Source organism: Sapajus apella, unplaced genomic scaffold, assembly GCF_009761245.1.
Source record: "Sapajus apella isolate SASKATOON/1434 unplaced genomic scaffold, GSC_monkey_1.0 scaffold105, whole genome shotgun sequence".
NCBI lineage: Eukaryota > Metazoa > Chordata > Mammalia > Primates > Cebidae > Sapajus > Sapajus apella.
Genome location: NW_022437045.1, coordinates 5,084,068 through 5,094,930, shown reverse-complemented (window position 1 = coordinate 5,094,930; position 10,863 = coordinate 5,084,068). Strand labels below are relative to the sequence as shown.

At 41.2% G+C, this 10,863-nt stretch overlaps 1 protein-coding gene across 21 annotated transcripts in view; it reads right to left on the bottom strand.

Annotated features, from left to right (window-relative positions):
* The window catches only part of SYNE1 (spectrin repeat containing nuclear envelope protein 1), a 411,505-nt gene continuing 400,642 nt past the window's right edge, over nucleotides 1–10,863 (bottom strand). For 17 of the 21 annotated variants that reach the window (XM_032258772.1, XM_032258777.1, XM_032258767.1 and 14 more), the window contains 3 exons: nucleotides 10,357–10,449; nucleotides 8,964–9,022; nucleotides 1–986 (listed from right to left, as the gene is read on the bottom strand). In XM_032258772.1, the coding sequence (XP_032114663.1) occupies nucleotides 746–986; nucleotides 8,964–9,022; nucleotides 10,357–10,449 (393 nt within the window). In that variant the 3' untranslated portion in view covers nucleotides 1–745. The remainder of the gene's footprint in view (nucleotides 987–8,963; nucleotides 9,023–10,356; nucleotides 10,450–10,863) is intronic. The other 4 variants (XM_032258784.1, XM_032258785.1, XM_032258789.1 and 1 more) reach the window with 2 other exon arrangements.

The following is a 10,863-nucleotide window of genomic DNA, read 5'->3' as shown; positions in this document are numbered from 1 at the left end:
TATTTTATAATATCTATAATAAATGCAAAGAAATCAATACAAACAAAACTTGGCTTTAGCAAACTGTACATTCATAAATATCTTTGTTTTTACTATAACATTCAACTTTTTTCACATAAAGCCTTCCATGATCTTATTTATTACATCTAGTTTTTCTTTATACCTCTAAAAAAAGTGCCTTTTAGATTTACAGCTTGTGCTTCTAAAGCAAAGGTTAAAACATCATGCCCCAAAGAAAAACAAGGTAAAAAGGAATCTGCCGTATAAGCTCTTAAAAATTGTATGTTACAAGGTTCTAAAATCTCTTCAGCACTGGTTGGTTGGTAGATTGTACGACACTGACATGGAGCTTGGGAGGGTTGTTTATCTGATGGTTAGAGCAGCACCACGGGAACGCTGCCCAGATGGTCTACTGAAGTCCTTGGCTATGCATAGAAAGAGCCAAGGGCTGAGAATTCACGAGTCCAGGGACCTCTGGAGGTCCTTACTCACTCTCTTTAGTGCTAAGGTTCAGAGTCTCAAACCAGATTTCTTCCAAAGCTTCTTGTCATCTGTTTGCTCTCCTGTCACTGTTTATCCTCCACCTCCGAAGCCATGATTTCACACGTGTGATCTAGAGGAGAGCTAAAGCTGCTACACCAAGGGCTTTTGGCAAGATCGAGGTCCTCTTGTTGATAGTTTGGGATTGCTTATGACTCGATCCTCCTTATGCTGCCAGTACTTCTGCAGATGGCATCTGCTTAGTTCAGAGTGGAGGAGGGCCATTCGTGTATCTGAGCATGGGGTGGAATGATCGGGCAAAGTTGTTGGAGAGGGCACAGCTGTAGTCTTCCTCTGACATGGGTACAAGGCAGGCAAGCCCGATGAGGAGCAGCAGGAGAAGCTGAAGGGGAAGAGCTGCTCGGAGGACTCTGAACAGGAAGGAGCGGCCCGACCGAGCTGGTCCAGGCTCAGAAAGGGAGGAATCGGAGCCACCTTTTGTGGACCTGAGAGAAGAATGGACATAAATAACTCAGATAACTCCAGTGTTGGATGGACATTGCTTTTTGCCTCTGCACCTTCCTGGAAGCTAAAAGGGCATGCCAAGCACACCCAGCCTGGCAATCAGCTGCCAGCCTTCCACAGTTTGCCCAGGTCACCCCCCCACCACCAAATGAAGTTGTTGGAAACTGCACTGGCGAGAAATAAACATTTAGTCAGTCAACTAAACATAAGTAATTGGGTTCAAATTCTACTCCTTTAATTCCTTAATTTGGTAAAAAAATTTCCATCAACAAAAATAATTGCTCTATACACATTCTACCAGCATAAATTAAGTAGATCTGAAATATTTAAAATGTAGCTATTTGATGCAGTACCTTTGTGTTTTAAGAATATCAGGAACATTGTTAAACAAAATTAGTCGTTTTCAGAATCATACCAAGTATCCCGTCTAGCCATCCTGGATATGCCAAAATCCATGCAGCAAAAATAAAAACAGTCCTAGTCATTTTGCATAGACCCACAAAAGCTTCATTAATCATAGAGCATACCCTGGTTTCATCTTGCACTGAATCAGCATCAGGCCCTGACATTAGCGAGTTCTGAAGCAGTACAAACAAGGAACAGCAGTGGAGTTTGTCTACAGAACTCTGGTGTTGTATGACGTCGATGCTGGCTGATCCTACCACTAACGTCGTGACTTTGGCAAATGGACTCCATTTTCTGAGGAGGATGGATTGTCATCCTGGAGTCCCCTCTACACTCAAAGAGACAAGCTTTTCTATTTCACTTTTGTCTTCCTTTTAAATAGTGACTTAGAGATTGGGCACAGGCTTCAGAATTCCTAAGAAAGACTGTCTGGAAAACAGAGTCTGGAAGTAGATTTTGATTTGGGTGCTACTGTTTTCTTTTTGTGAACAGCCATTAACCTTTTTTGGCTACTAGTAGAAACGATGAAGAAAGAAGTGTTGTTTGCAACAGGCATTTTGTGTATACTCACACCCATACAACAATGAATGAGCAAAAATAATAGATACAGCCAAAAGAGACATTCCCTCACACCTAGCATAAATTTCCTAAGGGTTTTAACATCACTAAGGGTAAGAACATTGAATGTGAGGCTGCTGGAATAATATGAGCACGTGAACGCTGTATTGGTAACTGTGGGTTTGGCCCAGAAAAAAGCACTATGTTTGCAGCTCCCCTATTGGTTGCTAATTTTGAAGACAGATTACCCTTTTATCAGTGGGGTATGAGGAGTGACACTAGATAAATGTTAAAATAAAAAACAGAATCCACTTAAGATGTAACAGAGGGATTATTCAAAACTCCTTTATTAAACCATCAAAGAAAAATGGGAGAGGGCTGGGCGCAGTGGCTCACGCCTGTAATCCCAGCACTTTGGGAGGTTGAGGTCAGCGGATCACTTGAGGCCAGGAGTTCGAGCCAGCCTCGAACACGGTGAAACCCTGTCACTACTAAAAGTACGAAAATTAGCTGGGCATGGTGGTGTGTGCCTGTAGTCCCAGTTACTTGGGAGGCTGAGGCAGGGGAATCGCTTGAACCGGTAGGCGGAGGATGCAGTGAGCTGGGATCTGAGCATCACTGCATGCCAGCCTGGGTGACAGAGCAAGACTATCTCAAAAAAAAAAAAAAAAAAAAAAAAAGGGAGACAAACAGATTGGTTCTGCAAAAACCCCAAGCAGCCCGCACCATGCAGTGTTTCTATTACAATTCTTGTGGTGTAAGGAAAAATCAAGTCACTGGCTTAAATTGAAAGCATGTTCTTTTCTGAAGTCCACAACTAATGGCAGTGTAATGTAACCTTGAACAATTCACTTCATTTCTATGTGCCAACCTCTTCATTAACCTCTTCAAATTAGAATAGATGGTCTTCCAACTTTTAAGTTCCCTGTTTTATGTTTTATGTCTTCTACTGATTTGTCAGTGTAAATAATCTCCCAAGAAGCCGTAAGAGCTCAATCACCATCTAGTGGTCAATCTGATTAACTGCCCTTGTGCTAAGACCAATGAGTTATTCCTAATGAGCTGAAAAGAAAAAAAAAAAAAAAAAAAAAAAGCATTTTTTGTTAAAATATAGTAGAACATAAAAGAAATATGTTATCTACCTTATTAATGGAAAAGGAAAAAGAAACTTCTTGAGTTTAGGGGGCATCCAATTCATCTTTTAATTTTGTAGGTAAGTAGCTAAGGACAGTTCATGTTTACTCTTCTAATTGCTAGGCAGCACTCTGAGCATTTATGTTGGGTTCTGTCATTTAATCCTCACCACAGTCCTCTGTGGTGTGTACTTATTAACTTCATTTTATAGATGATGTGAAAGGAAGCTCAGAGAAGTGAAATAACTGGCTCAAGCTTACACAGCCAGGGTGTGGCAGAAGATTTCAACCCTGTGATTTTTACTAACAGAACTTGGGACTCTCTAGACAGGGTGAATGACTCGCTCCAAATCCCACAATTAAAGAAAGAGGCCTAGCAGGAACTCAGGGTTCCCAAATCGCTGCCCGCCACACTCTCCGCTGTGAAATGTTTTGTTGGTTGGTGATATGAATAACGGTAATTCAGGTCGTTTTCACGTCACAGGCATCTCACATGTAGAAGCAAAGAAGAGAATCCTCAGTTTGCATTCTAAAATATCTGGAAACAAGCAGTTTCCTCATGTCTAAAATAAATGCCTCTAGTTGTAAGGCCTCACAGTATCCTGCAGATCATCAAATCCGTGTATGGACGTGAGGACGTTTTGTTTTGAGGCAGTTATATAATCATGGGCAAGTAAATTAGTCTCTCTGGCCTTCAGTTTTCTCATTTGCAATGATGAGGGGTGCATTAATGTCCTAAAATGTTTTGGCTCTGACAGTTTATGACTCAATGGTTTGTCTTAAAGTATCTTAAGAAGGATAGGATAGCTACCCACAAACTGGGGATCAAATTTTCTTCAAAATATCCTTCCCTTGACTTTAAAATATGCCCTGGCAACCAGCCCTCAACACCTGCAGCTAGATGAGATAACAGGGAGACAGAAGAGAGCTCCACCTTTTCTATTCATTAAATAGCTAATTACCACTAGGAGACATTGAAGGACTTTAGTGATGGGAAGGTTTACATATATAATGGATAATGCAATTGGACAGAGCTGAATAGCTCCTCTTTGTCAACTGTTAGCTTCTTTGTGCAATCAGGTCAAAGATCAGGATCAAAACAAGGGCTGCACATTGACTAGCTCACTCCTGCAAAAAATGAAAAGGGTCCGCATTTGCAGACTATGGGCTCCTATGTTGAAGTGTGTTGAAGGACATGGCATATTTAACAGGATCAGAACATTCTTTACGAAAATTTAATTTGTGTATGACCTCTAATGTTGAAGAATGCCAACCTAGGAAGAAGTCATGGGCTGAGATGGGGACAGAGAGAACACACAGAACTCAGTGACTGTCTATGCAGCTGGCTGCCCTTGAAAATGTCGTAACTATCCACTGGGAAAAATGCCTGCCTGCTTGGGGTAATTACCAGATTCCAACATGCCCAAAGCGGCCTCTTTTTCAGGGGTAACTTGTTCTAGTGATTTTAGTACCAAGAGGCTAATGGTCCCCAGGATAAAGGTTACTGTTAGTATTTATCTACTGTCCTAAAAATCACCTAAGTGTCAAGAGTCTTGGGAAATTTGATATGGGAAAGAATAAAGGCAATTTGTTGACTAGTCACTGGTCATTTGCCTCTGGCTTTATAATATACATGGATGTCAGTTTAGATCGTGTTTTTATAGGAAAAATTAAATGTGTGAATTTACTTAAGGTACTCATCAATACAGAAATATCAGATAGCTCTGTCCAGAAAAAGAAAATGTGCTTATTCTCTACAAGTACATTTTTATTTATTTTTCTCACTTCCCTCACTCCTTCAAATTTCCAGGTAAATAGTTACCCAGGAGTTGTTTCATCTCTATCCCAAAATACCTAGACAATTGTGGGAGAAGGAGAATGGCAGGGAGGGAGTAGTAACTAAAAACACACCCTTCAAAAGAAAGTGTACTGGACACACAAATGTGAGAAGTCTGAATGCCATGCACAGTGTGACTCACTTTGAAAATTTTACATAATCAAGGAAATGACAATGAGTTAATTTTGTGCATACATCATTTAAAGCCAAATGAGCAGAAACTTCTAATTTCTTTTGTTACTTGTTGGCTAACACTGGCAGTACGTAACAGGAATTTATTGTGCAGAAATATCTAGATTTTCCGTGATCTTGATCCTGCCCTTACGTGTCTTGTCTTTGAAACCCAGTAATTTCTGGATGTGTGGTTCAGAAGACAAGTTTCCAGAATCAAGTTAGGACTCAGGTCTTCTTATTTTCCAAACCAAACATTCTTGCCGATCCTAAGCTACCTGAGGCAGCCTGTGGTGGCCACAGCTCTGAAACCATTGTTAGAAGGATTCTACCCATAAACAGCCCTTCAGCAGAATGGTATGGTTAACAGGGTAGGATCTAGAGTCAGGGGAGGCCTGGGTTCAAATCCTAAATCTTTACATCTCTAACCCCCAGTGTCCTTGTCTATAAATTGCGAATATAGCCATGTCATTGGATTCTTGTGGGGGTTAAATGGGGTAACATACATACAATGCTTAACATGTATACAATTAAGCACTAAATAATTGAAACACACTAAGTACTAAATAAATGTCAGCAACTTATCACTATTATCTGTATAATTATACCAACAGTGTGCTGACTCATACCCTTAGGAGTTGGCTGGATTCAGCCTTTTCTCTCAGGAAAACATACCTGATTTATTAATAGTGCTTTCAAGGATGCGATAAATTTCTCAAATTGCCCGTCTTGTTCCCTAGAAACATGGGGAAGGCCTAACTCAAATAGCAAAGGAGAAACCTATTGGAACCTCAACCTACCGCTGTCCTTGGAGCACAGGTGACCAACCTGCCTTGGAGAAGAGAGGCTCTGTGCTGAGGCTCTTTGAATGCTTTGAATAAATAGATCCCCAGATAATGTCTGACAGAAAAGGCTTGAAAACAAATTCTAAAAGAAACTGAATAGTGTTTATAGTGAGGCCCTAGTGAACATGCAAAAAAACTCCCACTGCCCTTGCTTAAATATATCCGATTAATTTCAACACATTTTAAAATGAGGCCTTTTTTCCCTCCCTTTCAGTCTTTCAGCCAGTCATTTGCCACTTCTCATTCCATCTTAGTTCTCTGTAAAGAAGGCACCGGAGACTTAAGGTGTCCACGGCAATTTTGTATTTTATAATTCTAAGCTTTAGAATGAAGTAATCAATTTGCTTCATCCAGACTTTATTCCTTTGCCTCTCTGGAAATTGCAGCGAAATCTTTCTAGTTGTCAATTTCAACTCAGTTGCAGTAGACTTTTGCAGAATTAATGGTGATAAAGTTAGAAAATTTTAAGTCAGATGTAGGAAAAAAGTACCAGCTGGTCCATCATAAGCATTGCTTTGAAAGCATGCTCTAAAGTGTGTTTAACCTCAAATAAAAATCACAAATATGGTTATTATGAATGTATGCATAGAATTTTATATTTCTAATTTTAAGAGGTTCTGGGAAACTCCTTACAATGATTTAGGGAATCTCTAGATTCTGATATGCTCAAGCCTTTTAATGGTAGAAATCATATCGAATTATTTTTGTAGGCCCAGGGCCGAAATTTAGTAGGTGTTCAGTAACTACTGGCATCAAATCATATGTAGGTTTAAAGTACTATATGAAGACACACAATCACCACCATCAAATCAAATTGAAATATGTAACAGGCTGGTATAACATTCATCTGACTTTAAACAACAACAAAGAAACCACAAGACTAACTTCTCCCTTCAAACTAATACTCCTCAGTTTTTTCCAACTCAGTCTCTTTCTCCTCTCAGGAAGAATGCATATCTAAAAATTTCCCACCGCAGACCGCTGGGAACAACATTCTAAATTATTTGTGCTTCTGCAATAACTTTTCCAATTTGCTGGACCGGTGCAAGATCAAACGCAAGATAACTCAAATCTCAATGTAAAGGAACACCATGACAGCCAGGACTGTGGGTGAAGTTCGATTCTTCCCCAGCAGACTCTGCCTTTCTTTGTCGGGGTTGGGTGTGCCCCAAACAGAGGTGCTGAGGGTAACGAAGCCCAAGAATGTTCAACCACAACCTGTCTGCGAAGGTGTTTGATAATGTTTGCCATTCAGGTGAAGATTATTTATCTTTCAGTCCCACCTGAGTAGCAAAGTGAACACTGTGCTGAATGCTCAGAAAGATGTTAATCAACCGTGCTGGACAGAGCAGAGCTAAAAGGCGCCTTGTGAGTGTCGTAGTCAGAGTGCGGCTGTCCCAGCTGCAAAGCCCTGTTAGGAGGCAAGAGGAAGCACTTGCTGCCCTAAGAAATGATGCCTTTGACATTTTCAAAAGATATATGTGGCTGCCTGAAACAATGGGTTGGGGGTGGCAGATAGATGCAATATTTGGGAACCGAAGAGTGATTGCTATTGGCGTTGCATCATGACGTAAGAGCTTTCTCCTTCTGATCACTTTCATTTGTATCAACCAAAGAACTGATCTCTGGCATCCTCAAAGGAATGCTATGAGGATATTCTTCATCTCTGTTCATGGCACATCAACAATTTGTGAGAAAAGATGGACTATATAATACAATGATGTGTCTAAAAGAAACTGTCTCTCCTTAGAGCGGGCTGAGCAAACCTCGGAGCACCTGCAGATGCTCATCATTATCTTCAAAAGTCCCCATGAGTTTTTCTCCATATTTTATTATTGCTATCCTGTTTAGGATAGGAAAAAATAACTCATAAAATTGTCTTCAAATCAAACCAAAGGAAAAGAAAAGAAAAAGAAACAGCAAAGGGAGGTTTAAAACCAGAGAACATATGAAAATACATTCTGCATTACTTCAGCTGAGTGGGAAGGACCAAACAAAATAGCCAGTCCCTTCTGCACAGCTGGAAAACTAAAATTATTACTCAGGGGTTGTTTACAGCTCTCCATTTCCTCCTCCCCACCCTCCTTCCAGGAATTCAGATTTCTGCTCAGTGGTGTTAAGCTTCCAGAGGGGCAAGCTACTTTAACAGTGAATTGCTAGGGACTGGAATGAAAACCAGCTCTGAGGACAGAGTTTTCATTTTTTAGAACGTTGTCTGGGGAAACTTGAATTGATCAGTGGAGGAGCAGAGGAGCACAGGACACCACACTGACAACACAAAAGAAGGCAAAGCACTGCTAACTGCGGGAGGCCAGGCGGGAGGCACGGAGGGAGTGGCAGCTGCGAGTTGCTCTGGGGAGGTGACTGGGCAGGGGCACTGGCTGCTGCGGGTTCCAGAGTGAGAGAGCTTGCCAAGTGCCCAGAAAGTGAGTGGCTGGGTATGCTGGCTGAAGGGAAGTTTTAGGATAAGCAGAAAAGAGAAGATGCTTATAAGTTTTCAATGAACACCAAATTAGGACTTGCCATTTTGAGAATTCAAAACCCACAATCTGGATAAAACATGAAAAGAAAATAAAAAGCTGGGGATGTTAGTATATTTTATTCAGATTTGTGGGTTCTGTGAATGGTAAAAGAATTCATTGATCGATTACCTGTCTTATTGTAAACTCTAGAAATAAAGAGGATGATAAAAGTCTGCCATGAATCAAAGGGCCGTGGTGCCACCAGTTTTCATCAAATCCTTATTGACAATTTGGGGAAAAGTACCAGATGGGCTATGTTGAGACAAACAGAATTTTCATGGAGTCCAAATATTTTATGCTCCGAAATTTACTTGCACATTTCATTTAGAAACATCTCTTCCGGTTTATGAGGAAAGGGTATGGACTGAAATGAGTAATTTCCCAACTACCCTGAGGCAGACCAGATATAGGCCTACCTAAGTCATGGACAATTTTCATCATCCTCTTGGGGTTCTAGAACAGTGTGGAAACCAGGAGAATGAGGTACCTGCTATGTGGACTGCTGACAGAGGGTCCAGGCTGTGAGAGACTACACTTGCCTCGTGGCTGTTTGCAATGAACAGGGGGTAAAGAAAGAAGAATGTTCAGTCCAGGCAAATAAAGACAAGCTACTAATGAAAATCAAACTAAAAGTGCAGCAAAGGAAAAATAAATCAAATGAAATGATCAGTACCCATGAATTAAGGAAACTGGCTTTTCTTTTATTGAAGAAGTGAAATAAATTTACATCTATGTGACTAGCCATGGATAAAACACAGGTGGGGATTCCGGAGTCCACACTATGGTGGGCAGATTTCCCCTGGCTTTTCATGGTAGAAACACATGTGTATATTTACTTACAATAAATATAAAGTGCCCTATGCCATACTATGGATTTCAAAGATACTTTACATATTTTTTCATCTTTTAGAATACTGAAGCAGTGTCAACATTCTTGGCCCATAAAAATTAACAATGGCAATGTGAGATTGGTCTTTGCAGTGATAAAGCCCAACTTAAATATTCCAGTTAAAGAAAGGTTAAAATTTGACTTGAAAAGCCAGTATTCCTTCACATTCTTATACTAGGATCTATAGGAAACTAGTGAATGTAGTAAAAAAAAAAATCCTAAAAAAGATAATACATTTATCAGCTTAGGACATAAATGTTTATAACAAAAAAAAGTCAAATGAAATCAAAACTTCTAAAAACTAACGAAAAAAATGGAATGAATATAATCATAAAGCTGGACAAAATATAACAAAACAAAAAACAAGCTTCTAATTACACAGAGAAATCAAGGCATAGAGGGTAGCAGGGGCCAAATTTGTCCTTTCATCCTTTGTGTTCAGTGAGGCAGCCCCCACCGAGGCCTGCGGGTGAGTTGTTGCCATTTTAGGGGCGGCATGATTGCCGCAGACCTTCAGGACCACCACCCAGAAGCGGCTTAGCTTGAGTGTCAACAGAACCTCAACTTGCTTTAACGAGTCAATGGCTCACAGGCGTTCACGGTTCTGTGCACCTCTGGCCAAGGTGCCCCTGCAGGTGGCAGCCTACCTTTTAAGACAGTCGTGGCAGCCATGGCTTGAAGAAAGGAGCCACCAAAGGGACAAACGGGCACCATTCTAGCAATTTTCTTATTTGAGCAAGAAAAATAAATGTTCTTCCTGCATACCAGCCACACGTTGAGTCCTGATTCTTTGAAAACCAGAATCGCTCTTTTCCATTCCTGAGCGCATGCTGGGAGGGCATGTGGCAGGGTGGAGGAAGCGCACTACCCTGTGTGACAGCCCTTGTCGGGAAGGGGTGCCTGCCTGTGAACCCTGTGGTGGGTACAAATACGTCACTCCTCCAGTGTTCCCTCCCATGGGCCAACTGAAAAACTACCAGTGGAAAGTTACCGTTTTCTGTCTGTTTGGGGTGCTCCTTCCTGATGTGGGACTCACAGACCCTGAGGTGTCCAGTTCATCAGCAGAGGACCAGGAAGACAAATCCTATGTGGGAGAAAGAGTCTTTTAACAACTTCGTCTCCCAGCCCCACGGGGGCTCTGTGTTGCACCATGCTGCTTCCCACTCCAACTCCATCCACCCCCGGTGTCTCCACCAAAAAAATCAAACCACTCCTTGGGAAAGATGGAATCAGACAGCTACAAGAAGAACAGGGCCAAATTCTTCTAGTGTGTTGGGATTTCCTAGCTGTCTGTTTGGCCCTTCTGAAAAATATAGCTCTGATTTTGTTATTGCTATGTTTCACTTAGAGCTTTATTATTTCTTGGAGACATGGATGTGAATGAGTTGATAATGGCTTGGGAGGGGAAGAAGTCTTCCGTGGAGCCTGCTGGTCCCTCAGGCCGAAGAGAAATCAACATATTCCAGTTAGAAAAAAGGGCATCCAGCAGTCTGCCTTT